Here is a 25,949-nt window from a genome sequence, read left to right on the forward strand (position 1 = left end):
TTCTTCTTGTTTAACTTCAAAGTTCAGACAGAGCAGTCTGTCCTGCTTTCCGCTCCATTCTCTGGGACCCCAGGAAGGCACATGCTGCCTCCTCCAGATCAAACACATGAAAAATTCTATTTGAAAGTAGTCTGAAACATTCTTTCAAGTGGTCTTCCTGTGCTGTAAATCTGTCATGACAAAGTGCAAGTCAATTGTTCCCCCCTACCACACAGACCAACAAAACAGCCTTGCAATACAGACAGGCCCGGAGGCAGTCTGAAGGACGGTGCAAAATGCATAGGAAGGTGGCTTTACATAAAAAGAAAGTATTTAAGGTAGATGAAATGACAATAGATTCAAGCTGCTGCTTCTGGCATCCCTGCCAACCTGGCTAGGATACATCAGAGTCAGGATGAGATTCAAGTCCGCTCATAAGACTCCTTTTCCCACTTTTCTGGCCTCATTATTAATGGATGTAACTACAAGGGGATGGATATCTACAAAGGCTTAAGGGTTATCTGTGTCCTGAATTGCTTGGTGAATTCAGAGGCTGCTGAGAGTTATTCAGCCCTTGGCATTATCACAAGACACCAAATATCAGAATTACTATGTGTTTGATACTTCACCCAAAGAGATTGTGGAAACAGCCAAGATATATGCACAATGTCATAAATCAAAATTAAAAAAGAAAAATCCATGCTTCAGCATATGCAGTTTTTGGAAGTTTAAAACTGTAACAATCCCAAATATTAACTTTCTATAAACATTTGACTTTTGTTAATCACAAGGGAAGATTTAATTCACAATAATCCGTACTGGCTCACATTAGTCAGAACTAATTTCTGAACAGACAGCTATGTTTATATGACAATATTTGAACTAGTAAAATACTTCCCTGAAGTGGTTACACAGCTACAGTACAAAGTATTTACTATTCAATACTCCCTTCCTTATTATAAACCAAAATTAAAATCTTGTAACAAAAGTATGTTGCAACTACCTTCATGGCCTTAAATCTCTTCTACAAAGATCACAAAAAAAAAAAAAAAGAACAAGAAGAAACAAATGTTTCAGGAACTGTTTTTCACGTTGTTTACTAGGTACAGAAAATACACTAAACTCAACTAATGGACAACACATAGGAACATTTTATGGGTCACTAAAAATGCATCTGGAACTAGAAATCCTGGAACTAGAAATGTTTCTGCAACACCCAAAGGAGGCCCAGCATGGGAATGATGTGTTTATAATGACAACTGTGAAATTTCTGTAAAACTGTAAATTTAACCTCATGCATAAATCTCTCCTGGATGCACCAGTGCATATGTAGCTTTCACTACAATCAGTGATTGAAATCAGAAATAAAAGTGAACTTGAACTGAACTCAATGTCTGGTATGTCTTCATTTCTCTCCCCTTAAGCAAGTCAGATGATTTGAAGTATCAGTTACACAGGAATTTGCTTTCAAGCATCACCACTACTGTGTTATTTACAAACCTCCAAGGATAAAATCTCAGACCAGATGGGGTTAATTTGCCACACAAAATCTCTCAGTTTTTAATTACATTACCTAAAGAATCACAAATGTAATAAGGAAAAATAATACTAACAAACCACAAATTTTAAAACATGTAAAAAAATCCTACCTGGTAACCATAAAAAAACCCCAAAAAACCCCAGACCTACATAACTCAAATCTCCAGAGGAATTTAGCAGCCTGTTTTGCCAGTGAGAGTGCCCATGCTGTAAAAGACAAACCAGGGTCACTCTGAGGGGCTGTTGAAGCCACCAAGGATGAAGCCAAGGGTCCATCCAAGGGCTCCTGACCTGACTCTGCATGTGGCAGATCACACCTAAACCCTGCAAATGGCACTGGGGTGGAGGGAGGAGAGTACAGCCACCATGGCATTCCAATGGGCTCCAGACTATGCTGCTGATTCCATGGGGATTTCAGTTCCTAACTGCCACTGCAGGTATTGACAATATTGTCTTTTCTGTGTCTGGAGCTAATGTTGGCAGGATGACAACATGGATTTAGGACAACTGTGTATCATGGGGTGTATTTCATCAGTAGGAAATTTCCTACTTTCCCCTAAGAAAAGTGCAGCTGTGCAGAGCACAAGCCTTCAACAGCAGAGTCCTAACTTTCAATTTCAAATTTCAGAATGATAGGCAAAACTTCACCAAGACTTGTAATCTGATGAAAGACATTTCTCAGAGTACAGATCTCTCACATGCTAAAAAATATGGGATTTTTCAAGGTCCTTATGTAGGGTCCCCTAAAGAGAACTGTTCTGACAGGACTCAAGAAATTTGAAGCAGAAGTTCATAGGTCTTCTTTTACCATGAGCTCCCACAAGAAAATGAAAGGCCTGAAACGAAACCAAGGTTCTCCTAGGCTTACAAGAACCATTGGGAAGCAACAACAAAATCCTCACAGTTTGAGAGGAGAGAACAGAAATGAATTATTCACATATTTTCTCCTGGCTGGTCTGTGCAGCAGGTCATTATTTTCCGCTATGGATTCAGTGACCTTTGGAGAGGCAGCAGCTTTGGCTCAGACTCCCACTTGTCTGGAAGGGAAGGCACATCCCCTGTGAGCCTGGCTGCCCACTGCTGGCTCCTCACTCAAGGGATGCGAATCCCAGGCTCCCGGATCCTTCCCGTGACCACTGCACTTCCTGCACTAAATTGCCTGTGAAAGCTTTCCTCCCTGGAGCTGGCACAGCAGCTTCCCAAGGGAGGAAGGATTTTCTGCGCTCCTCTGGGGGTAAACCTGAGCTCTTTATGGCAGAGAACACAAACTGAGAACCAAACTAAGCAAATAAAATTAGTCACAGGTGACTAAAATGCAGTGGATTCTTTCATACGTTTCCAAGTTTGTATTTTGACAGTTTTAAATTTTGAGATTGATTTGACTTCTCATTCATAACATTTTCTTTCAGAACTTTACAATCAAGTTAACTTCAAAAGGAGTTTTGGTCCTGCCAACTAAATACTATAAATAAACAAGTATTTTGCAAAACCAACCTTGAAAAAAATATATAATGTTTCCTAACATAACTAAAAACCCACCAATTCTCTGATTTTCTACCAAGATAACATGTAATGGAAATGAGACCACACTTCAGGAGAAGCATGTAAAGCCATGTTAAGTTTCTACTGCATTTATCTCTGACTGAGCCCAAGCTTAGTAGAACTCTTTTATTGTAAATGATGGACATACAAAGTTGTGAAAACATTAAACCTTTCCCATCATTTGTGGAGCTGTAAAGAAGAGGAACATATGCACCAGAATGCTCATTTTTCATGAACAGTTAAACACAGAAGTCATATATTAATCTGCCACATTTCACTCTTCCATCAGCGATCACTACAGCTCTCGTGACTGCAGCACATGCAAATCATAAATCACAGATTTCCTTGTATTTTTTGTGGTTTGCACACAAGCCTAGTGTTACTGGACCGAGGCAAAAACCTGCAGTCCTAGGCAACCACAAGCAAATCTGAGTGTAACTATCATTATTACTGAAGCAGCACTGAAAAACCACTGGGCTAGACATTACAGCTACAGAAAGGCCTCGGCTTGGATGATGCTAAAATTTACACTTACGAAGAGTAAGGAGGAAAATGCATGCACAGAGAGGCAAAGAGCAAATCCCCCAAGTTTCCAGCTTACAGAGCAGCCCAGAATCATTATTTTTATGCTCAACTTTACATCCTCAAGAGGTGCAGGCAGGGAAGGACCTGCAGATCTTGGTGTGTTCAAACATCCAGCCCTCCCTTGCCACAGCCTTTACAACACAAGCTGATCTTCAGCAGCACATGGTGAAGCCAGGAGCTACTGGGAGTTTCTCTGACTCATAAAGTAAGCCAGCGCAGGTTGCAGCCAAGCAGAACAAAGCATGCACTGTTCCCCCATGCACTGGAGGCACTGCTCCCTGATGCTCACTGTCCCCACTGACATCCTCTGGCTGTGATACCCTGAGCACTGCTGTCCCTGGGCTGCAGCCAGGCTGGACATGGACAAACACACTCCAGCAGCAGCAGCACGAACAGGCTGCCTTCCAGTTGGCCTCTCAGCCCTTGCCTCTGGAGCAGCAAACCCTTATTACCCAGAGTATAAATGGAAGTGGTTGCCCTGTGAAAAGCCAGGGAGGATGAAGAGACTGCAGGCTGAAAAGCGGTGCCTCTCGCCTGGCCTTGTCTGCTCGCGGCTGGGGGCTCTGGAGCCCTGCTGGGATAATTGCTTCCTTTGCAGCAGCTCCTTGCTATTCTTCTCAGATGCCACAGTGGGTTTAAACTCCTGGCACGATTCTTGTTGTTGTTAAAAGGGAATTGTAAACTGCACCAATGGAAAGGGCTGAGAGAGAAATGTGGCTGGAAGCGGGGAGAAACAGTTCTGGACACTGAAAATACTAGTTGCATGACTTTTCACATTTGTATTTACAAAGCAAAGGAAACTACAGTCTAGCTGGCCATGTTCTGTATGGAAATCAGTCTCCTGTTTGCTGATGTTTGCTATTATTGCTATTGGAACAGGCTTGTAAAAATGGCAAAGAAATTGCAATTCCTCTGCACTTTATTTTATTGATTTATCTTGTGTCTGCATGCGTGCCTTTTTTAAAATCAGTACTATCCTAACAAATGAAAAGCTTTGAAATCTTCTGAGGGAGCAGTGTGAAAAGAACATAATGAATAAGAAGTAGTCTTTAAAAAAACGAAAAGTGTTGCTTGTTCAGATTTCAGTTCACTTGGTACAAATTACCTTTTTTATGACAGTGACAGGAAGTTAAAAACTGCATATACACTCCCACAGTATACTTTCTTCCCCAAGAACATGGAAAGAGCCCACACTATACTTCCAAAACATACAAATACTGAGTCTGAAGTAAACCCATAACTTTTAAAGACATTACTGTTGGCATTTCTTTGTGTTGTAAGGAACATGATGCAAAAAACACACTAAAGAGTGCCAGGGAAAGTTGACCCATGTGAACAGGCAAGAAATACAGCATTTAAAGGACTGTCTTGATAACATCCTTGCAAACAAAAGACCTTACCAATGAGCTTCCTTAGCCGTCTTGTCTCCTTTTCCAACACAAATATTATTAACAGGATCGACCCCTACTGCAATTACAGTATGTCACATCAGTACCCTGATGTCTGCACCAAGGTATAAGCTTACAGCAGTATTTGTTGACAATAAGGATCACCCTTGTTTATATTAGAGAACACAGATCTACTCTTTTCACTTACTTATATCCCGAAAAGCTAAATAATTGATATTTGCTACTCTTGCAAATTAATTGTTAATGGAAGACTCCCAATACGGTTTTCCAACTCTGAATGAACATTCAGAATCAAGGGGAAAAGATCTAACAAGTCTTACATATAAATATAAAAAGAAATATTCAACTAATCTAAGAAATCATCAAGTATGCATTGTATTTTGCATTGTACTATTAGTGACTATCCTTCATGTGTTTCAATGAGATTTTTTCTAAGACAGCCCTATTGTTGACTTTGGAAGACAAAAGAAAGTCAAGTTCTATTGAAAGTGGAAGCCAATCATGACCAGAAAAGTAATAATTTCAGAGAATGTTTTATAAAGAGAGGGAGAAAAAAGTGTTCTTATGATTCTCATCTCCTTTCAAATAGTTCCATTTCTTATTGCACATTTGACCAAGTGCCATAAAATCTTAAATAGTTCTGTCATTTGATGAGATTCACTTTCAGTGGATTGCAATGAAATACTGCATGTTTTTCCAGATCTAAGGTTTGGCAAGAAATGCTTTGTAGAATGTAACATGAATATTTTTATTATAGTTTAGAAGAATGCTTAAATATTCTTACATTTCTGAATACAGGAATTCTGGACAATCCTACTAGATTCAAAATTTTGATCATGACCTGGCAGAACTAATGCATAAATGCTGTATTACAGATATTATTAGTGGCACTTTCAAACATGCATGCAAAGAACAATTTGATATGCAGGCCATTCTATGCATGGGATATTAAAATATTAAAATATTAAAATAGCTGCTGTATTTAGAATTGCCTTTAATAACATGTTAGATTTGTATCTTGGCTCGTTGTGCAAACTAATTTCATAGCCTGGAAATTTGCCACAAAGGTATTAGTTTATGATCCTTTAGTTTATGATTAATTTATGAACATTTCAACAAATGCTTAAGATAAATTCACCTTGAGGCAGAGGACTACGTCCTTGTAGCCCAAGCAGCAACTCTGCTCCTGAGACATGAGAGGAGGCAAAAACCAAAGCAGGAAGAGGGATTTAATGAGACACTTACTTCTTTGAGGAGCAAAAGAACAGAAGTTCATTAAATGTGGACTTGGAAGAAAGAAGGTATAGATACAGGGTTCCATGGGAAAGGAATTTCATATGCTAAATTGCCCAGGTAGGCACATAGGTATCAGAGTGGCTTCAAGTTTGGAGGTTTTTTTTACAACCATGTGGTTAAATAAACAATACTTTGCCTTTTCAGAAACTTCTTTCATGGCACTGTCAACTACTCTTCAAACACAAAGGGAAAAAACACTGGAGCACACCTAACTGGAGTTAGCATAGTTGTTATACTATTAAAAGTTTTCAGACAAGTCAAAGAGAAGGAAAATTATGTAAATCTAATTGAAAGGACTGATTTAAGGCTTGTTGCCTACAAGATAAAGCTAATTGAAAGGAGTGATTTACAGCTTGTTACCTTGAACACTTGTGTTCAAAGTGTTAATAGAGAGCACAGAAAAGGATACAATCCTGTCCCAGTGTCATCTCAAATCTCCAGCTGAATGTAAAGTGGACAGAGAGAACTTTGTATATCATCTGAATGCTGCAGATTGGTATCTACGTGTAATGTTTGTAGACCTGTTTTAAAGACTGCATTTTGTAGCAAGTAAGAAGCAAAGAATACAAAGGTGAAATCTAGTAGACTATGGGCTGCCTGGGGTTAAAAGTAATCTCCTCCATGAGCAGAAACAAAAAATCCCTTTGCATTCTCCACTGCACCTGAATAAATACATCATCTTTACCTTATAAAACTTGTCAACACTAGTACAGTCAATTCTCCAATGAGAATTTGTGGAAATCATTTGAAACAATGTCCAGAGAGAGAATTAACCAATTTTAGCATCTCTTGGTTTCATTATTTCATGAATGCAAAACTGATGGCCTTTAACAGCATCCAGAAGTAGGTCTGGCCAGTCAAATGGCCTACATGTTTTATCAGAGGACAATCTTAGAAAAAAAAAATGAACTCTGCTAAGAGCACATTAAGAATCACAGAATTGTTAAGGTTGGAAAAGATCTTCAAGATCGTGAGTCCGACTGTTAACGGACAATACATTAAAACAACATTGTAATATATACTCGGAAAATCTGTGATAACAGGCTTTTCTTATAAGAGTCCCCTTGGCTAGTCATCAGTGCCTCATCCAAGTATTTGTATATACCTTTTTCTGGGTTAGCAAAACAAATCCCATTTTAATTATAATCAGCTTATTCTCCAACATGATACTTTGGTAAGAAAATTGCAAATAAATAAGGGGTCCCTAACCTTATCCTACAGAACCAATACTTAATGCTGTAATTTTGTCTGTCACCACACACTTCTTTGCACTGTGCAGCAGGTATGAATGTGCCCATTTTCAAATTTAAATAGAATATGCTTCTTCACCTCTTTATTTTTATTTGTAGTCATACGGTTGATGTTTTAATGATAAAGGAAAAGAAGAGATAAAGCTGGAAGTTTTAAAATTTCACATCTCTTTTAACACAAAACTAGAAGAAACACAATTCATTCTCAAAAATCAACAAGACATATTCCTCTGAAAAAGCAAGGAGAACTGAGACTTCTGTTTGAGTTGTGTGAAACAGTGCAGGCTGACAAAGGCTCCAAAGGCACAGGTATCCCGAACATCCCAAGCTGTAATGATGTGTTAACCTTGGTGACAGTCAGAAGAGAAGGGTCAAAGGTTCAGCTGGAATCCCTGGGGGTGATCCTTCAAGGTGAATTTGACACTCATTGACAGGGCAGCACAGTGAAACTGACACTGCAGTCTGAGAAACCTACATGTTACAAAGATGAAGAATTGCCTTTTTCTTGAACTTGCTATCCGTGGCAGTAGAAAAAATAGTCTTTGTTAAGGTGGTTAAAGTAGGGAGAACACAGGTCATTACCAGATGAGATGCTAAAAGAGAACATTTATAAAGATTATGTCTCTTTTTGAATTGAAAATAATTGTCAGAGTAGGCTTGCAGTTTAATTTATTCTGGTTGCTCCAGCTACTCTTAATTTTGCATATTTTAGAGGTTATTTCCCATATCCTGCTTAAAAGGTTCAGATTGCTAAAGTTAAGGTTCCTCCTCCTGCTGAAAAACCCATTACAACTACTTGCCTTCGTTAACTTCAAGACTAACAGATACAACAGATGACCTCTTACAACTCCACAATCTTCAATTATAATGACAAAAGCAGAGTAACAGTTGTCACTGCCAGCTGTGTGATTTCCAATCTTCAAGAATGACAACGCAAAAGATACTAGGAAGACATGGGAATTTTCTTAGTGGAAAGTCTCATTAGAACAAAAACTGAGAATCAATATGCAGTATGCCCAGAAAGCTCCAGCTGGAATATCTTAAGTAAAGAACCTTAATGACAAACAAGCCAATAAAAACAAGTGAAGCAGTAACAACATTAGCAACAAAAAAAGTGAAGAATGTCAACTCATTTAGCACTTCAAAATGAGGCTTCTCTATGCTATAAATTATACTATATACTTGCTTGGAAAGTATTAGTCTCAGGAAGGACAGTGGTAGAACTCACAGATATTTCAGTATTGCCAGAACTCCACCCTGAGAGTTTAGGATGTGCGCAAAGTGTATTTTAGTGAAACATGCTAACCATGCAAATTTCCCAGGAGTTATAATCATGCAAAGTACCTGCTCTGTAGGCATTCCTAGATTATTACAAACCCTTGAGATCCTTGAACACAAGGGACAATAATCTCAAAACCACTCTAACACTTCAGCATGTAACTTGAATGATAAAGAGATGTTTCCTTTAAAATCACAGAGGATCTTTAAGTCTTTGTAGCTGGGCTAGATCCTGCAAGTATCACACAATCACAAACACCTAGAGTGGAGCATGGCCTGAATATGAAAATGAGGATATGATTCTACTGTTCTGTACAAAAAATAGCCTATTTACGATTTAGGAGGCAATAACACTTTGCAAAGGGGCACAACACAGCTTTGCTCAGCAGTGTCAGGCTGCTTTACATGTATGAATGAATTCAGGTCCACAACTCACAGAATGCTGAACAAGAAGAACTGAACAACTTCAAGGCTTGCCCAAAATCACCCAGGAAGATTGCAGCAGCCCAGCAATCTGCTCTGCTTAGCTTGCAGACTCTCTACCTCAAGGCAATCTTCCATTTACTGCACAATAATGTTCTCTGTAGGAAAATGCTTTACAGCACACTGCTAGAAATCATGTTGCAATGACTGTATAGTCTCATGGCAAAAACAGATATTCTGTGATTCTATCCAGTGTACAGGTCTGCCAGAGAGCAAAACACTCATTTCTGGAAAACCTACTATGCACCATGAAATTGCTTCAATCAGGTACCTGCAGCTTCTTGGTAACACTTTACCCTGAATAGGCAATTTTTTTTTCCCTTCTTGATTTTCATCAGGTCTTACTCGAAAAGAAATTCTCAAACTGAACACCACAGTTCAAAGAAATCCTAAGAGACAAAGGATTTCATATGAATGGGGAGAGCAAGATGTGCAGAGTTTGAAACGTGAGGTGTGCTGGAGGGAACTCCAAGCCATCATGTTAACATATTTCACTTTCAAAAGCTTGACATTCTGAATGGCACTAATACTTTGGAAAACAACGATATAAAACCCCCACACTTAAGAGATCTTGATTCATCATCATTTTGTTCAAGGAACAAAATTTCATATTTTGTGAGAGAAGGCAAATTACTTAACCGTAGATATCTCTATGGCTAGTTTCAAAATTCAATATATCCCATGGGGCAGTAAAAATAATTTGAGATATACAGCAGGAAAGCATTTCTTTTTCTCATGCTTTAGTTTTTTAACAGCATTATTTTCCCTGCAAAACGTGTGGGGTTTATTCACTCTTTAAACTTACTCACTTTTGCCCCTCTTATCTCTGTGTAATTTACTCTCCCCTGTGCAGTCAGAAGCAGGAGGCCAAGCAGAGGCAAGCAGACAACTGACAACAGCAGCAGACAAGAGGCAAAAGCAAAGCTGCTGAGTTAGAAAAAACCAAGATGAATATAAATAGATCCATGTATAACTAACCACCCACACTTCCACTTTAAACAAAGGAACAATCTTCATGTGACCATGTGCCAAGTAGATTCTTGTTAGATAATGATTGTTCAGAACGAAAAAAAATCAATTAATTGCTCAGTGCAGCATGAGTATTAGCAAGAATTATCCCACTGCTAGATAAAGAGAAAACAGCATTTTTTTTCCCCTTTCCCTTTTAAGAAGGACGACCTCCAGCAGGCAGACTTGGCCCTGCATAATGTTACACAGGAGTCTGGAATAACACCCTGCAATGTGTGTGTGAATCCCACACTACTGCACGTGGTGAATATCTGAACTTGGCAGTAAGTAATTGTGAGTATATTATTACCTGGAGAGAGAGAAGTACTCTGTTGGGTTGAGGAAACCCAAGAACTGAAAAATTATTATTTTTGAAGTGCTGTGATTTGGACTAGACTTTTCATATAACCAGAAGCATCACAGGAAACTCAGTAAGGCAAAACTATCCAAACAAAGTGAAATAAGCAAAAGTGAAGTTGACAGAACTTTCAAAAAGTAGACCAAAAAATCAAAGCAAACCAAACAAGAAGCTTTAATCACTTACAGCTGTTCAAGGCTCCAAAATGGGCACTGTTCTTCTCTACTATTTTTATTCTACATTTTTCTTTTGATTATGAGAACATAATATGTGCAAACTCAGCACACAGATTGTTGAGGTTTTATTAAACATGCTTTTAGAGTTAGTGTCATTTTTACTTTACAAAAGTAATTCCTAAAATAAGCATGATACACAATAAAGTCTCAGTTAGCAGTTATCTGATATTTAGATTTTAAGTGACAACATGTGGCTGCTGTGGTGTGTGAGCAACTAGGAATATCAAAAATGCCAAGTACAATCAAATTTATAAGGTCCACTAGAGACTTTCAAGAACAAAAATGTACCTTTTTTTTTTCTCTCTCCCATCCCCTGAAATGGAGAGGGTTTCAGTGTTTGGAAAAGAGTGAACACAGTGAGGAGCTGGGTTGCTTCACTTCACTGTACAGACTTGCCACAAATACTACATAGATTTCTGCAGGATATCTGTTTATTAAAAAGTCTTTCATGCTTTACCAATAGAAATATCTCTGTATATGAGTATAAAATGAACCTAAATAAAGAAAAATTAAAGGCTGACAGGTCCAGGAGTCTGCATGATAGAATATTGGAGAGCAGAAAATTGGTAGTGCTGTTCTGCACATTTGATCTGTAGGGGATCCTAAGATCCTAAGAGGATGCCCTCTTCCCACTGTGAGTCCTAACATTCAGTGTGTCAGACTCATGAAAGCCTCTGAAAGCCCAATTTTTTTCTATATTGCTTTGCCACTCATTGTTTTTGCTCCTGAGGAGGAATCAGAGAAGGCACAGCAGTCAATAAGGGGCTGGGGAGAACAGTGTTTCTAGAAATGGATTTTTATCTTAGAGCAGGATAACACACTCCACATGTAAGATTTCTCTGCAGCTGATGAAGGGAGGGAAAGGGAAGAATTAGCTTTCTAAGCCCAAACTTCATCTTTATTGCCTGTAATACAAGCAAAGGCTCCTTTCCTGACTGCTTAAAAAAACTAACTAAACAATAATGTTTCTTTTTCATTAGGAGAATAAAATGAATGAAGAAATAATTTCCCTCCCACATCCTTTTTTCATCTCTCTTATTCATCCAAAAAACCCCCAACAACGAGACTGTCAGCCAAACAAAACAAAGAATTTACTTTCTCAGCATAATAAATCACCTTTGCTCCTAACCATCCAAATCATAAAGTCCTACACACCCTGGATAGCTCAAGTAACCTAGTCTGAGATAACAACCACCTGGCTTTTTATTATTTTTCAGGGAGAAGCTTCCCAGACACCATTTCTATAATTTCAGATGGTCCCAGAGGTTCAAAACTCTCAATAAGCCATTTTAACAAGAAAATCCTGATAGTCTAATATCTAGGCCTGTGAATGTCCCAAAACTCAGATATCTAACACATACTCTATTTGCTGCAGGCATTTATTTTCTTTTACTATCTAGGTCATCAGTTCATGACTAGGGACAAAAGAAATCCGTAGAGAATTTTGAGTCAATGAGAAGTTTTCAAATTCCTCTAAGTCCACAGAGTATCTGCAAAAGAGCCCCATTCTTCTTTGCTCTACTTTCCCAATCGAAAGTAGAAATTGGTGTAAAATAAAGCTGACCGTAGAAAAATACACACTTATTTCACATTAAAGGAGTACTTTTTCACTACTGCTGGGTGAAACAATACTGAGAAGCCATAGTCATGCATGTCTAATGCTGAACTTTTTAAGTGGTGGGAAGACAAAAATAGCTGGAGCAAAGGACATCACTGGTGCAAAAGAACATTTTTGAAAGTTGCAAGAAAAACCAGAAGGAAGAAATACTCTCATAGATATAGGGTCAAATATGATCAGCAATAATTCAGTTTAAAACGCCAGCAGATGAATGACCACAGGCAACCTTTTAATCTAACACTGAATTAGGATGAGTTTTAATTCCAGCACTTCTGATTAGTGCAAACACAGTCAATAAATCTGATAAATTCAGAGTGGATTACACTACTACCAGGCATGCCCTTGGGAACACAGGAGAGCAGTTTGGTCCTAAATGTGAAATCTGGTCCCTCTAATAGTTGGCACAAGCCTGCAGACCCTGGTGCTCTCCTCAGCCCACAGATGTTCAAGATTGGGCCATCTCTTGCCCTTTGTCATGATGCTCCTTCCGTTTCCCCTAATTCCAGAGACCAACACTATTCTTGGGAGATGTCTGCTGGGAAGATATATCACATCAAGTGTCAACCTATGCACGGTTTAACCTATCCAGCACAGAAGATTCAGGGTTAATAATGAGCTATTTAAACCAAATAGTACAATGCTGGGCATTGAACATGACCCAAACCCTTGAGACTGACAGGCTTTTTTCTCACTGTTTTCTTATAGCAAACAGAGAAAGAACCTCATCCCCCACAGAAGCAATCGGGACAGGTGACTGTGCGAGCTGTAGAAAAGAAGGGAACATCCCCACGGGCATTTTCAGGCCGCTGGCTTTGGTTTGGCACAGGGATGGAGACATCAAGCCCCTTTCCCCCAGTGCCACAGGAGCAGTGTGGCCATCAGCCCCCGCTGTGCGGTGCCGGGCCATGGAGCCTGTCTCTCAGCAGGGCTCATTAGCCCTGGCTCGGCGCTGCAGTAACCACTGCCAGATGGCTGCTGGGCCTCCACATCTGCCCAGAAACATCTGCACAGCGCCGCTCTCTCACAGGGCAAACCTGAAATGCAAGCTGTGAGGGGAGAGTCTTGTGATGGGTTAGGGTTTCCAATCCACAGCGACGCGGAGAATTCAAGCTCTGGCTATTGGCAGCTGTGGTCAGGGCTGGAAATGACTAGTGGGTGTGTTAGAGATGAGAAGTTCTGTTTCAAGGAGATGAAAAATGAAGTGAGGATGGTCAGATTCCAAGTGGGATGGAAGAAGCGAAAGAGGAAAATTAATACAAAAATAAAAGTCTGTGTGATATTTCTTCACTTCATTTTAGCCCAGGCTATTAATCAGATTTTTTACAACCTTCCAAGATGAGTGTGGCACACTGCAGAAGGTAATGTTTTTTAGGGTTCAGCCAAAATCCCCACAAACAACACACAAAACGATGCAAAAAATGCTAATCAAAGATTAATGGACCACTAAAAACAGCTTGGCTATGCCATGATAATGAAGAGAAATTACATGGGAAGTCACAGTGCAGCAGAAGATATCCTGAGAACCTTTTGTCTGAACAGAGAGTGGCTGTGCAGGTGTGGAAACCTGAGTGGTTGAGACACAGCAGGGGAAGAGGCAGGCATGCAGACAGAACTGAGGGGAAAAATGGGAAAAGTGTCCTCATGCTGAGGAAGAAGACAGCACAAGCACTTGGCACTGTCAGAACGGAAAAGAAGGGAGAGGTGATCCAGAAGACACATTCTGAAAGATTTGTGGAATCTGGAGAGCAAAGAGATTTTGTCAGGAGCAACAGGGACCCTGAAACAGAGCTTAAGCATGAACACAGAACAACAATGTCACATTTTGGAAAAAAACGGGGAAGAAACAGCAGGATTTAGAGGCATTCTCACTATCCTCTGGGACAGCTGTGTGGTTCCAAATTATTTTTCACAATTTTTTACCCTGTTGAGGTGCCAAGTTAACTCAGCAGCTCCAGCTGTGTCACCTGGGGAAACAATATTAAGAGCATAAGAAATATAAATCATTAACAAAAAACTACTCTTGATCCTTGAGGAAGCCACCATGGTAGGGATCAGCAGATGAAGGAAAGAGAGAGGTAGAGTGGGAAGCCAACCCTCCCAGGGAGAAAGAAAAAGGACTTGGAAGAAAGGAAATTGCTGGGGGGCAGCAAATACATATTGGGAATCAGAAGAAAAAATACACTTCTCTTTCTAGCCCTCTTGGGGCCTATAGGAAATTGCTGCTTGCCCTTTAATCTGCCCCAAAAAAGAAAAACAATTAAAATGAAATAAAACCCTGAACTGTAAGTCCTTGCTCCCTGCCTTCCCCTCACCCCCACTGCTCTGTGAGCTGTGCAGCCAAGCCATGATCTCCCATGCAGCTCTCCATAGCAGAGACAGTATTACCATTAGAATTACTGCTCCTGCAGGAATGTGCATTCTTTTGCTGTGTATCTAAAATAAGTAATTTGGGGAAATGAAGGTGTTAAGAGATTAACGATCAATAAATCAATGAAAAAGAGGCCAGAAAATAAAAAAAAAAGAAAAAAAAAGAGAAATGGAGAAGAAATAAGGATAAACATCTTGAATTAATTTGGAGTGGCACCGTAACAGAATGGCTTCTGTCAGGGGCATTGCTGTAGTAACAGGTTAAGACTGTTACTCCACATAGCACACCCCAACAATTCAATCAGTTTCTGTTTAATTTCTCTTGATTCACCTCCCCATTGCAATTTTCCCCGCAATTTAACTTTAGAAAGAAAGATCCTTTCCTAAACAGGGAATTAATTTCTGCTCTTTCCACTGTTCCCGCCAACACTAACACTTTTCTCTTTTCCTTTTTAACTGACAGTCATAGCAATTTCTTCCACTTCCTTTTTTTCTCTCTTCTTATGATCAAGGTCACATTGAGATCCACCTATGTAGTTTTAAACTTGCCCAAGCACAATGAGGCTATGACTGGTCTCCACCAAGAAGACTGAACACAGTTCTCTTTGACAATTCATTAACCAAAAATTGGGGCAAACACATGAAACATCTTCCTGTGGATGGTACCTTTAAGGAGGTTTTCCTGTCATAAGAGAAGATCAGAAGGCTTTGTTTTCACATTTTGTACAAACATTTTCATCACTCACTCATGTAAATATAGCATTGTGTAAGATACAATAAATGCTCCACATTTGTGATGAATTTAAGGGCTGGGAAAGGAGATGTGAAATGAAAATTTAAGTTGCAACTCATCTAAAATAAGAGTGTAAGTCATTCAAAACTGTTGATGTCACAAGACAGCCACACAAAAAAGGAATGAAAACCTATATGCATTATTCATCTTGTAACTTTGATCTTTAAAGCTAAGAAACTTGAACAAGGAAAGATAAATGGCTTCTCAAGCTTTTTCTTTTAAAAATCAAATGAGGATGATTCAGGATAAATGAGAGATAAGAGTTAATACGAATGAGAGGGAAATTGCAATCACGGTGCTGCATGGAAGTTTCAATGCAGGGGCTTTGCTTTTTGTATTCAATTACAAAGGATTTCTTTCTTAGGTACCAGCATCCTTTTTCATGTATATGTAAAAGATTTTACCTATTAAAATTTCATGTTCAGTATGCATAGCTTTTTTCTTCTTCCACCTATACCATGGCTGGATGTGAACTATTAGGAAGCCTTCTGAAGCATGGGCTAGCAGTGGTTATAGGGCAGGAACAGACCCAGCTGTGAAATCCTGACCTCCAAACCTGGCTGGAACATCAGCTTGCTCTAGAGTTTATGCAAGACATGTCTACTTTCTCCCACTGGGAAAGCACGGATAATTACAGGCACTCTGACTGCATCCTGATTTCACTGAGGCTTAGTCAATTATGCAGGCATTGCTGCTAAAATATAAGACAAATTGATAGATCCAAAAGGACATGGAGGTTGCCCTGTCTGGATGGGAGAGCCACAAAATCCTCTTTGAATTCTTTGCACTCTCAGAGTCTGTAATTATTGCCAATTTTTGCCTAAAGATATGCTGAAAGGCCTCACCATCTTGGTGAGATTACTGGTGTCAGCATCTTACATAAAGGCAGTTGCATTTGGGATTCAGAAAGAAGGCAGAGCAGCAGCACAGCTCCTCGAGGGAGGCTGTGAGCAAACCCAACACAGACAGACACTGCTGCAGCCAGCAAATCACAGCACACCAGCCATTCACAGCAACAGCAAAGCCAAGGGAAGGATGCACTGACCCCACAGCATGCTGCAGGAGGGGTTGCTTATCTGAGATTCCAAGTTGTTACCTCCACACAAGCAGGTAGCACTGATCAGATGGAACAGCTAGACAGGCTGGGTGGATGCAAGCACATGCTGTGAGATGGAGGAAATGGCTGAAGAATGAAGCAAAAATTTCATGGTGAGATATGTGGTGGGAAGGCATTGGGAACACCATTTGAAAAGTAGTGGGAGGTTTGTGGGGTACAGCAGAGGGGTGAGAAGTGAATGGAGGCACACTGAATTCACAGGCTTACAAGCAACCAATACTGTGATTGCTGTGAGTGCCTGAGCAAGTCATTGCTAGTGGCACTCGCAGCCACTGACACTCTGCCAACTGCATCCAGACAAAATACACTTGGAAAGACCAAACCCAGCGATTACAGCAGTCAGCAGAAACTGCACTGATTGCACTTCCTGCTCAGCCTCAGGGAATGCAAACTCACAGCTCTTGGCACCGAGGTGACACACGTGGCTACACCCCAGTGACACTGCGCTGCCATGCAAAAAAGATGGCTAGACTGACGGGGCTGGGAGCAGGGCTGCTCCTGCGGAGGATACCTGGCAGCCTGGAGTCCTGGCCCAGATCCTTGCTCCAAGCAATGGGCAGGTCTGTGAATTTCACCAGTGCCAAATGTGTAAACACCATGAACAGCTGGAAACAGAATCAGGAACTTTCCCACCCTGGTGTGCTCCCTTCTCTCTCATGGACAAGACCTTGCACCTTCTTTCTCCAAGAGGAGTGAAACACAGCCTCTCCTAGTGCAGACAGATCACAGAAGAAATTGGAAAAATACATTTGAGCTTCACACTGTTCTCAGTGAAAAATTAGAGCTATTCACTGGACTGAGCTGAGGCACTCCTTTTCAGCTAAATATATTTATTACAGGAGGAATTCTTGATTCCACAGTAATCCAGGGAGAAAAATTAACTAGATGAGCACGGAATCACACTGGTTCTGCTCTGTCCTCATAATAACTGTTTTTCAATTCAATAAATTAGGCTAAAGGTAAGTGTTTGCTTTACAGACAAGACTGCTCCAGCTTCATTTGTAGTATTTGGAGAGGGATTGATCACATCAAGCATTTGCTTTCATACCATGGTGTAAGGAACACACACGAGGAAAATCACATTTGGCCCCAATGCACTAAGAAAACTGTTCATAGACAACACACTCAAGAGTAGAGAGAAAAAATATTTTGCTGATTCTTCATCAGGTGCACCCAGTACACATTTGTGTGCTGAAGAGCTCACACCAAGTCTCTAAAACTGAGCACTGCTGGGAGAGCTGTGCTCAAATAAAATGTCTGCTTCTGTAATCCCCTTCACAGATAGCTGTGCCCTCACCCCTAACTTTCATTTCCTATTTGTTCCATTCACTAGTTTATAACCTGAAAGACATATACATTTTTTTTTCTCTTCAAAGCACATTTATTTGCCCTACAAATGGACCAAAAATATGAAAAGACTGATTTTTACTATCTCACCTGCAAAAACACATTGATTTCCTTAACTCTACCCAGGATAAAATAATATTTTCTTTTTATTGCATTCCTGAGGAAACAATGCCTTAACTTGGATCTTATTTATCTGCTATTTATCTACATATTTTGCTTCAAACTCTCAGTCAGGAATGGAGCTTCCAGCTCTGTTTCTCTGGCACTCTTAGCACTCATTCTGAAAAGTCCAGTTTTTCTGACTCATAGACACTGTAATTGTAGAGGAGAAAAATGCTTCTATATATTAAAAACAAGGTTGCTCCATGGAGATACTATCTTTTTGAAGAAATAGATATGAACCAAAAGAGATGTCAAGCATCATGCCTTATTCAGAAAAAGTACAGCCTTAATGTTTACTTTAAATCTCTTGTCAGAAAAGAAAGCATTAATAGGAAATGCTTCAAACAGCCTTTGACACTTACAGAACTCTTAAAATTGCAATGAGAGAAGATGAACAAACCTCTAAGAATAAAAACAACTGGAAATGCTTCAGAAATGGAGCCACTTTTTTCTTTTTTCATTTATTAAATGCCCACTGGTATTACATATCTATTGAACATCAACACATATAGTTTGACATTTCCTGATCTGCTAATTTTGTGGCTTAAAAAGAGGAAAGTAACACTTGTATTACAGAAATTTACTGCCACTGAGTCAATCAAAATTTTGCCACCACGTGAAGGTAGGTGTTAATTTTAAATACAGACACTTAAAGAAAAGAAACCTGTCATTTAAAACCCATGAACTGCATCCTTGTTTCAGCTTTTGTAGTCTTTTAGATTTTTTTACTCCTGTTGCCAAGCTGAAATAGAAATGCCTTTAAGAAGATAAATGAACAGAAATGGACTAATTCTAAGTCAGGTTTCACAAGTAGCGTTTTATTCCCATCTGCCCTTTAGCAAGCTGTCCATTCCAGGTCCCAATCCCCCCAGTTGCAGCCACCAGCAAGATCACACAGATGGTTACTGCAAAGCTGCAAAGAGGTGCATCTGAATGCATATTTATCCACTTGGCAAGATCCTGCTACAGCTGTAAGATGATGCAAATCTGCATTACAATACTGCTCCAGGCTCTGCCTCGCCTGTGTGAAGCACCCATGATATCAATATTGCTGCTCAGGACAATCCCAGGCACATCTGACATCAATGGACAGAGTCAGGCTGGGAATGGCAGCTCTGCTCATTTACACCTCTGGAAACAAACACTCCTTTGGGTACCTGAAACAAGGGTATATCTACACCTACATCAAAACTCACTTTAATTTGTTTCCTTTTGGGAGGAGACGCTGACAACACACAGTAACTCTACCAGACGACATGGTGAAACAATACTGTGTAGGTGGGTATTTGAGACAAACACCAGAAAATAAAACCAAACTGGGGGGTTTATTTCATCCTAAGAACAGCTTTAATGACTACAGGTGACACTGCCAGTCAGTGATGGCTGCTCTTGTTCTGGGTATGTCTTTGTTCCAGCAGCTGGAACAGTTTTCATGTACAACAAAAGAAATGTACTTAATAGGCAACACCTGAAAATCCTTTGAGAGAAACTACAGCAATAGAAAATGCAAGTTTAGAAAGCGCTTCCTGGGGAAAAAAAGAAATAGGTAGCACTGGAATCTTCTCTTTATCTCAGGTCAATTGACTTGTCATGGTTGGAAGGAGATTTGAAAAGGAAATTGCAAGTTCTTAGCAAGTATGATTGGAGGAATAGAGTTAATAGCCAGCAATCAGTATAGGTTTGGTAGGGTACTTAAAAATTTAAATGTATGCATATGCCACAACTGCAGAATGCCTGAGCTTTGTTTTATTTGTAAAAAATAAATGGGATAACAGGCAATTTCCATCTCAAACAAAAATGGTAATTTTATACTTAGGTTGCTGGGTTCTTCCATTAAACCTTTCCCTCATTTCATGATGTGATTGAGGCATACAAATGGTATGTGCCTCTGATCCTGCTTTACAGTAGTAATCTTCCCAGCACCAACAGGGTGGTATGTGCTTTCAGATGAGAGTTTCTCACCACAAGGAGAGCTGTTTCTCCTATCACCATATTGGCAGCAAACAAATAATTTTTGAACTCCATTTTTCGCTGCCATTCCTGCAAGACATTTAGGCTCCCTAACTATTTGTTTCCCACGTCAAAAGCTAAAAAAAAAAAAAGATAGTTTTCTAGTTTTCTGATTTGAGAAGTTGCTTTATCTGCACTCTTGATTAGTTGTGCACTGTATTCAGCAAGCTACAGATACAAGTGAGACAAGTGAGTATGACAACACCTCTAATGAGAAAACACATTTATTTGAGACAGCAGGATAAGCCATTATCTCTCTAACAAAATGTGGCTATATCCCCAAACTCTTTTTATCCTTTCTAATACAATGCACAACTTTTCCGCGTGTATTATTTTCAACAGAATTACAAAAGAAGATCTCACCAAGACTACTTTTCTTTTTTCTCTTTGGTTTCTCTTTCCAACCCAAGAAGGCAGATATTACAGGTTGTGGAAATTTGTAGGTGGATAAAAGGTAAGAAAATTATAGGACAGTGATGAGTATAATGAATTTCATTTCCAGAAGCTTCTAATTCTTCTGAGGAAGGGAAGAACATAGGTTTTGCATAGGTCTCTTAACAAGCAAATGCATACCCTGCAATGAAGTACTGTGAGATGAGAGGTTACATTCCACACTAAATGCAAACTAGCCCTTGCCTGGGAGGCAAAGAAAGGACATATCCTAGAAAGGACACCACAGCCAGATACACAAATGCTCAAGAGACAAGTAATTTTAGATTAGTCGATTTTTGTGTTGCTTGCAAAACATTTTGTACTTACTGTAATTCTCTCATCTTTGTCATCCAGAGGGGTCCCATCTTTCTTCCATGATATAGTGGGTTCTGGGTGACCTCTAGGGGGCTGGCATTCCATCACTGCAGGTTCCCCCACAGCCACCATCACATCTGATGGGTTTTGTCTGAAGTCATCCCGTAGAACTGAAAGAATAAAGACAACGAAGCAAAAAATTACTTAACGATACACTAACAGTTCAGCAAAGTGTTTTGTATTGGCCTTTGATGGTGCCTGTTGCCATTGGACTTTACATTAACAATCATCAGTTAATCAATATCATCTGTTGATGGTCTCTAGTACTTCTGGTTTTTGATGACACTACGAATCACTAAACATTTGTCCAGCCTTAGCCAAACTCATCTTTGTAATTTGGCTTGTGTCCTTTTCAAGAAAATAATATTAAAAATCTTTCCTGATCTCTGGTAGTCATCACTTAGCCTAATCCAGGACCACATCCTTTATTCAGAAGTCAATTTTACTACTTTTATGTAGAAAGAAACATTTTTATTGCAGCTTCATTAATAGAATTTTTTCTCTCTCATCATTTGGCCAAACCCAGGCCTAGGAAACTCTAGTTTCCTCCAAACATCCACTATGAATTTTATCAATAGCTGTGAGATTATTTTGCTTTTGGGGAAAGGAGAGACATCCTAGTGTGCTCAGCAGACCACTACACAGGGACATGGTTTAACAGAATAATGGCATTCCTAAGCCTTGCCAAGTAAGTGGCATTAGGTTTAATCTAAAAATAAATAACTCAAACAATAATAAATACAACATTCTAGTCCTCTCCACTGCTGTTCATTCATTCATGCTGAACAAAGGGTAGGGCAATGGAAAAAGCACATCACCACCAAAGCACTCTCAGGATTTTTACAGAGCTATATGTCACACTTGCTACCTGCACCAGTCTTGTGTCAACAGCAAATAATGCCAAGAAACTAAAGCCATATATATATATACATATACATACATATATATATATATATATATACACATCCCCCAAGCCATGGACCCCAGATAGATGGACATTCACTACTGAACAGGGGTTTGGTTGTTAATGCTGCTTCAAAGGGAGCTGTGATTTATTGTCAGCTGTACAGGACTGTGGCTATTCTCACAGACTGGCAGCACAGCACCAAACCATCCCTCTCTGTAAGAGCTTTCATGCTGGTAGGACCTTTTGAAATGGTCTGAGGGCAAATGGGTCACTTCCTTTGGGACAGAGTACAGACACCTCCCTCCCACCTGCCTTCTGCAATGCTGTATAATCCACAGTGCAGGAGGGGAGCCAAAACTACTCATAGTTACTTATTTGGAGGATTATTGGCAAATAGTCCTGCCAATAATCACTAGGACTGTCTTCTATTTTTCCTTCTCAACTTACATTATGACCCCCTACCATCCAGCAGCTACAGTCACAGGTCTCTCTCTCCTGCTTGGCTTATTTTAATGTAATACACAACAAGGGAAGTTCCACATTGACACAGAAGTGTAGGCGGGAATCAATACATGAGGAATATTTTGCCACTATTCTAGAAAAAGGACATAAATTCTGGAAGTAACAAAGAACATCTGTGTGTTTTTAAAAAAGGGGAGTGATGTAATTTTGAGTTATTCAAAAAGGTAAGTCAAAAGACCAATCTAACTTCCTTCTGCTATCAACAAAACTTTATTAAGTCTAACCCACATTCTCTTACATCTTTCTTACTATATTCCTTTCATACAGTGATGCACCAAAACTGCACTTCAAATTAATTTTTGGTTATGGAAGTGTTAAAACACTACAAAAATACATTGAAAACATTAAATATCCTTATTCCACTTATCCTGAATACGGTGTTAACAGCCAAAGACAATTTCTTGTGTTCCCAAGCAACCCTCAAGCCACCCAGACACAGTAAATCATGCAGTGCAAAGGGACAGCTGCACACCACTTCTACTAAAGTCCAAGAATTTTTTCTATTTAATACTTTAGAGACTAAATCTGGCTTGGAGGCACTGATCATGTTATTACTTTTTTTTTTTTTCTTCATCCACTTCTCCTAATTAAAAAACATTAAAGAAGACACAGAAGTTGCCCTAACTTACCAACCCCTCCCTCCCATACATCCAGTTCCCATTGCCAACAGCACATGAAAGTGCACAAGAGTTCATTTGCCACACCACAGTTCTACTGCAACACAATGAAAGGGGTGTTTTGACCATGAGTAAAAAGCCTCTTATTACTGCTGAAGATTGTATCACTTGGATAAATTTAAGAGACATATAAAAAGAACCACCCTGAAGTTTAAAAAAATATTAAATCTAGTGATCTTAATAAAGCATAAGTGCTTTTCAAGTCTGAAGGAACTTTTAAATCTGAGAGGAAAGCCTATCAGATAGCACCTCAGATGGCTTTAGCACCTTTGAAGCAACAAAGAAGTCCAGTACTTACATAATAAAATCAAATTACTTCTGTAATTTCTACACTCAGTCTTATAATAGCTTTACAAGCATAGTACCTTGTCTGCAAACCAAGACCTTTCACAAATTAACCAGTTCTTAATATAATGCCCAGGAGGACATCAAAGGTCCAGGCTATGGATACTTCAAAACACGTATTTTTTTCCCATTTACTCTGAATTATTTTGGCTCTAACATCACATAATGAAATGCTAACAAAATGTAACCCATTAGAGATTACTCCACAGATAGTCCTAGTAATTATTTTTGCAGCTGTAAAGTAGATACATGCTCTGTTTTGCTTGCCTCAGGCCCTGGCAATCCCGCATTAAGTTATAAATCTAAAATTTTCATCCCTTCCTAAAAAAATATAATCTTTTCTTTGCTGTCTTTCATTGTCAAGACTCACTGTAAATTGAGCAAACATCTCCTTTTTAAGTTACATTAGGAATATACTTTGCAACCCACTACAGCAAATGCTTTCTTTCACCAAATGGTCAAATTTCACCACACGCAACTCTTTCTACATATATGCAGCTGGAATGAAAAAGGGATATATTAAGAGGACATTTGTTTTTTTTTTTCTTTTAGAGTATTCATAGATGTAACATCCTCCTCCTCATTTCTGAAAGACCTTGGTTAAGGTTTTTGAGCATTTTACCATATATTTTTGGAAATATGATGAAGAGTGATTGTAACCATCATCAGTGCACAGCTGGGACAACTCCATGATCTTGCTGTGTGAACATGATGAACTAAACAGGTTCAAAAGCAACTTTTCTAGCTCCACTTAAAAGTCAACTGCTCACACAACTACTTAATATCTTGTACTATTCAATCAACTAAAGAGTTTTAATTTCTACAGAGAAGCTTTCTCAGAGAAGAAGGGAACAGGCAACCACTTGAGGATAAATTTTTATTGATAAGCAACCTAAGGAGAGATGGCACCAAAACAGAGCTTTGCAAAATGCAGCACCCAGAGCATTCTTCTTTTCTTTGTTGCCTGCTATGAAAAAGAGTAGGGAGACACTACTAGGTGAAAAGGGAAGAAGTTCGGCAGGATTTTTTTTTTTGCCTATATAAACTCTATAGATAATTCAGAAAGATTACTGTTGCAGTTTATCTTTAAATAACTGTGATTGGAATGGGATATGGAAAACACAAGATAAAATAAACCAACCAGAAAGTTCTAGTCAATACTTGAAAAGAATGAATGTGTAAGGAACACACTAATTACCATCCTACAGTATGGATAGCATGCCTTAACAGGAGATATCATTTAAGATCTGGAAAACAGAAAATTTCCTGAAAATTTCGATTACAGGTCTATTCTAGTCCAGACACTTCAGGCTAGAACAGTTCAAAGCAGTGCAACAAAATCTATCCAGGATCCCTAAACAACCAAGATTTTCCAGCCATGGTCACTCAGTGAACAGAGGAAGAGGAAAATGATGATGCTTGTGGTACAAATTTCTGAAGGCAATCCTAATCCATTTCAATTCTTATAAAAAGGCATCACCCAGACTTGTTTCCCATTAACTCTCTTGCACCATCCCAGACAAAATACATTATTTGACAGGTCTACTTCTTAGAGAGAGACTGGTGAGGCAAAGTATTATTTAATTAACAGAAGAGATCCCAAAAAATTTCACTCTTTCAGCATAAAGATAATTTGATTCTTTCTTTGAGTGGCAGCACGTGCCTTAAAAATGGGGAAAAAAAGAAAGCTAAATAATTACAGGAAATGCTCATTCCTTACATTTCTTTGGAAAACAACTAGACCTCAGCTAATGAGCAAGTTTCCAACAGCAAACAAAACTCTCCTGACATCAAAGAAGCTAAAGCTGAGCAATGCAGCCTTAATGGCCCACTGCCCCGCCTTTTGGCTAATTTTATGAAAAACTGTAATAGATTTTAAATATTTTTAAATACCCACCAATTCTATAATTTTCATTCCAGTAAATATATAAAAAGTATTTCCATGAAATACGTTTTCCTCCCCAACAAAACATAAGTATTTACAAACTAAGTTTCCACTTAATACTTCTTCTGACTAATAAAATATGATGAACAAAACAATAAAAATGAGACCTTGCTTTAAAAAGCTGTAAGATTAGGAAAACAAAAATAGGATCCAGGAGGTTATATAAATCTTCTAATCCCATGAAGCTGTAATCAAAGAGAAACTAATTATTGCTTAGTCAGGATTGAGCTATTATTCAAAAGCAGAACTCTTCCTGTAATTTAGGATCAGCAATGACCCCTTTTCCCCACTGCCTACTGAACTTGTAATTCAAATTTACTGAAACACACCAGACATTTTTGGCATCCAAATATAAGATGGTTGTCAGTT

General features: G+C 39.1%; 1 protein-coding gene across 1 annotated transcript in view; it reads right to left on the reverse strand.

The window, feature by feature from the left end:
• The window catches only part of ROBO1 (roundabout guidance receptor 1), a 476,969-nt gene that overhangs the window by 88,363 nt on the left and 362,657 nt on the right, over positions 1-25,949 (reverse strand). The window contains exon 4 of the mRNA XM_085075078.1: positions 21,137-21,294. Within this exon, the coding sequence (XP_084931204.1) occupies positions 21,137-21,294 (158 nt within the window). The remainder of the gene's footprint in view (positions 1-21,136; positions 21,295-25,949) is intronic.

Source organism: Lichenostomus cassidix, chromosome 1, assembly GCF_008360975.1.
Source record: "Lichenostomus cassidix isolate B80296 chromosome 1, HeHo_3.0, whole genome shotgun sequence".
Taxonomy (NCBI): Eukaryota; Metazoa; Chordata; class Aves; order Passeriformes; family Meliphagidae; genus Lichenostomus; species Lichenostomus cassidix.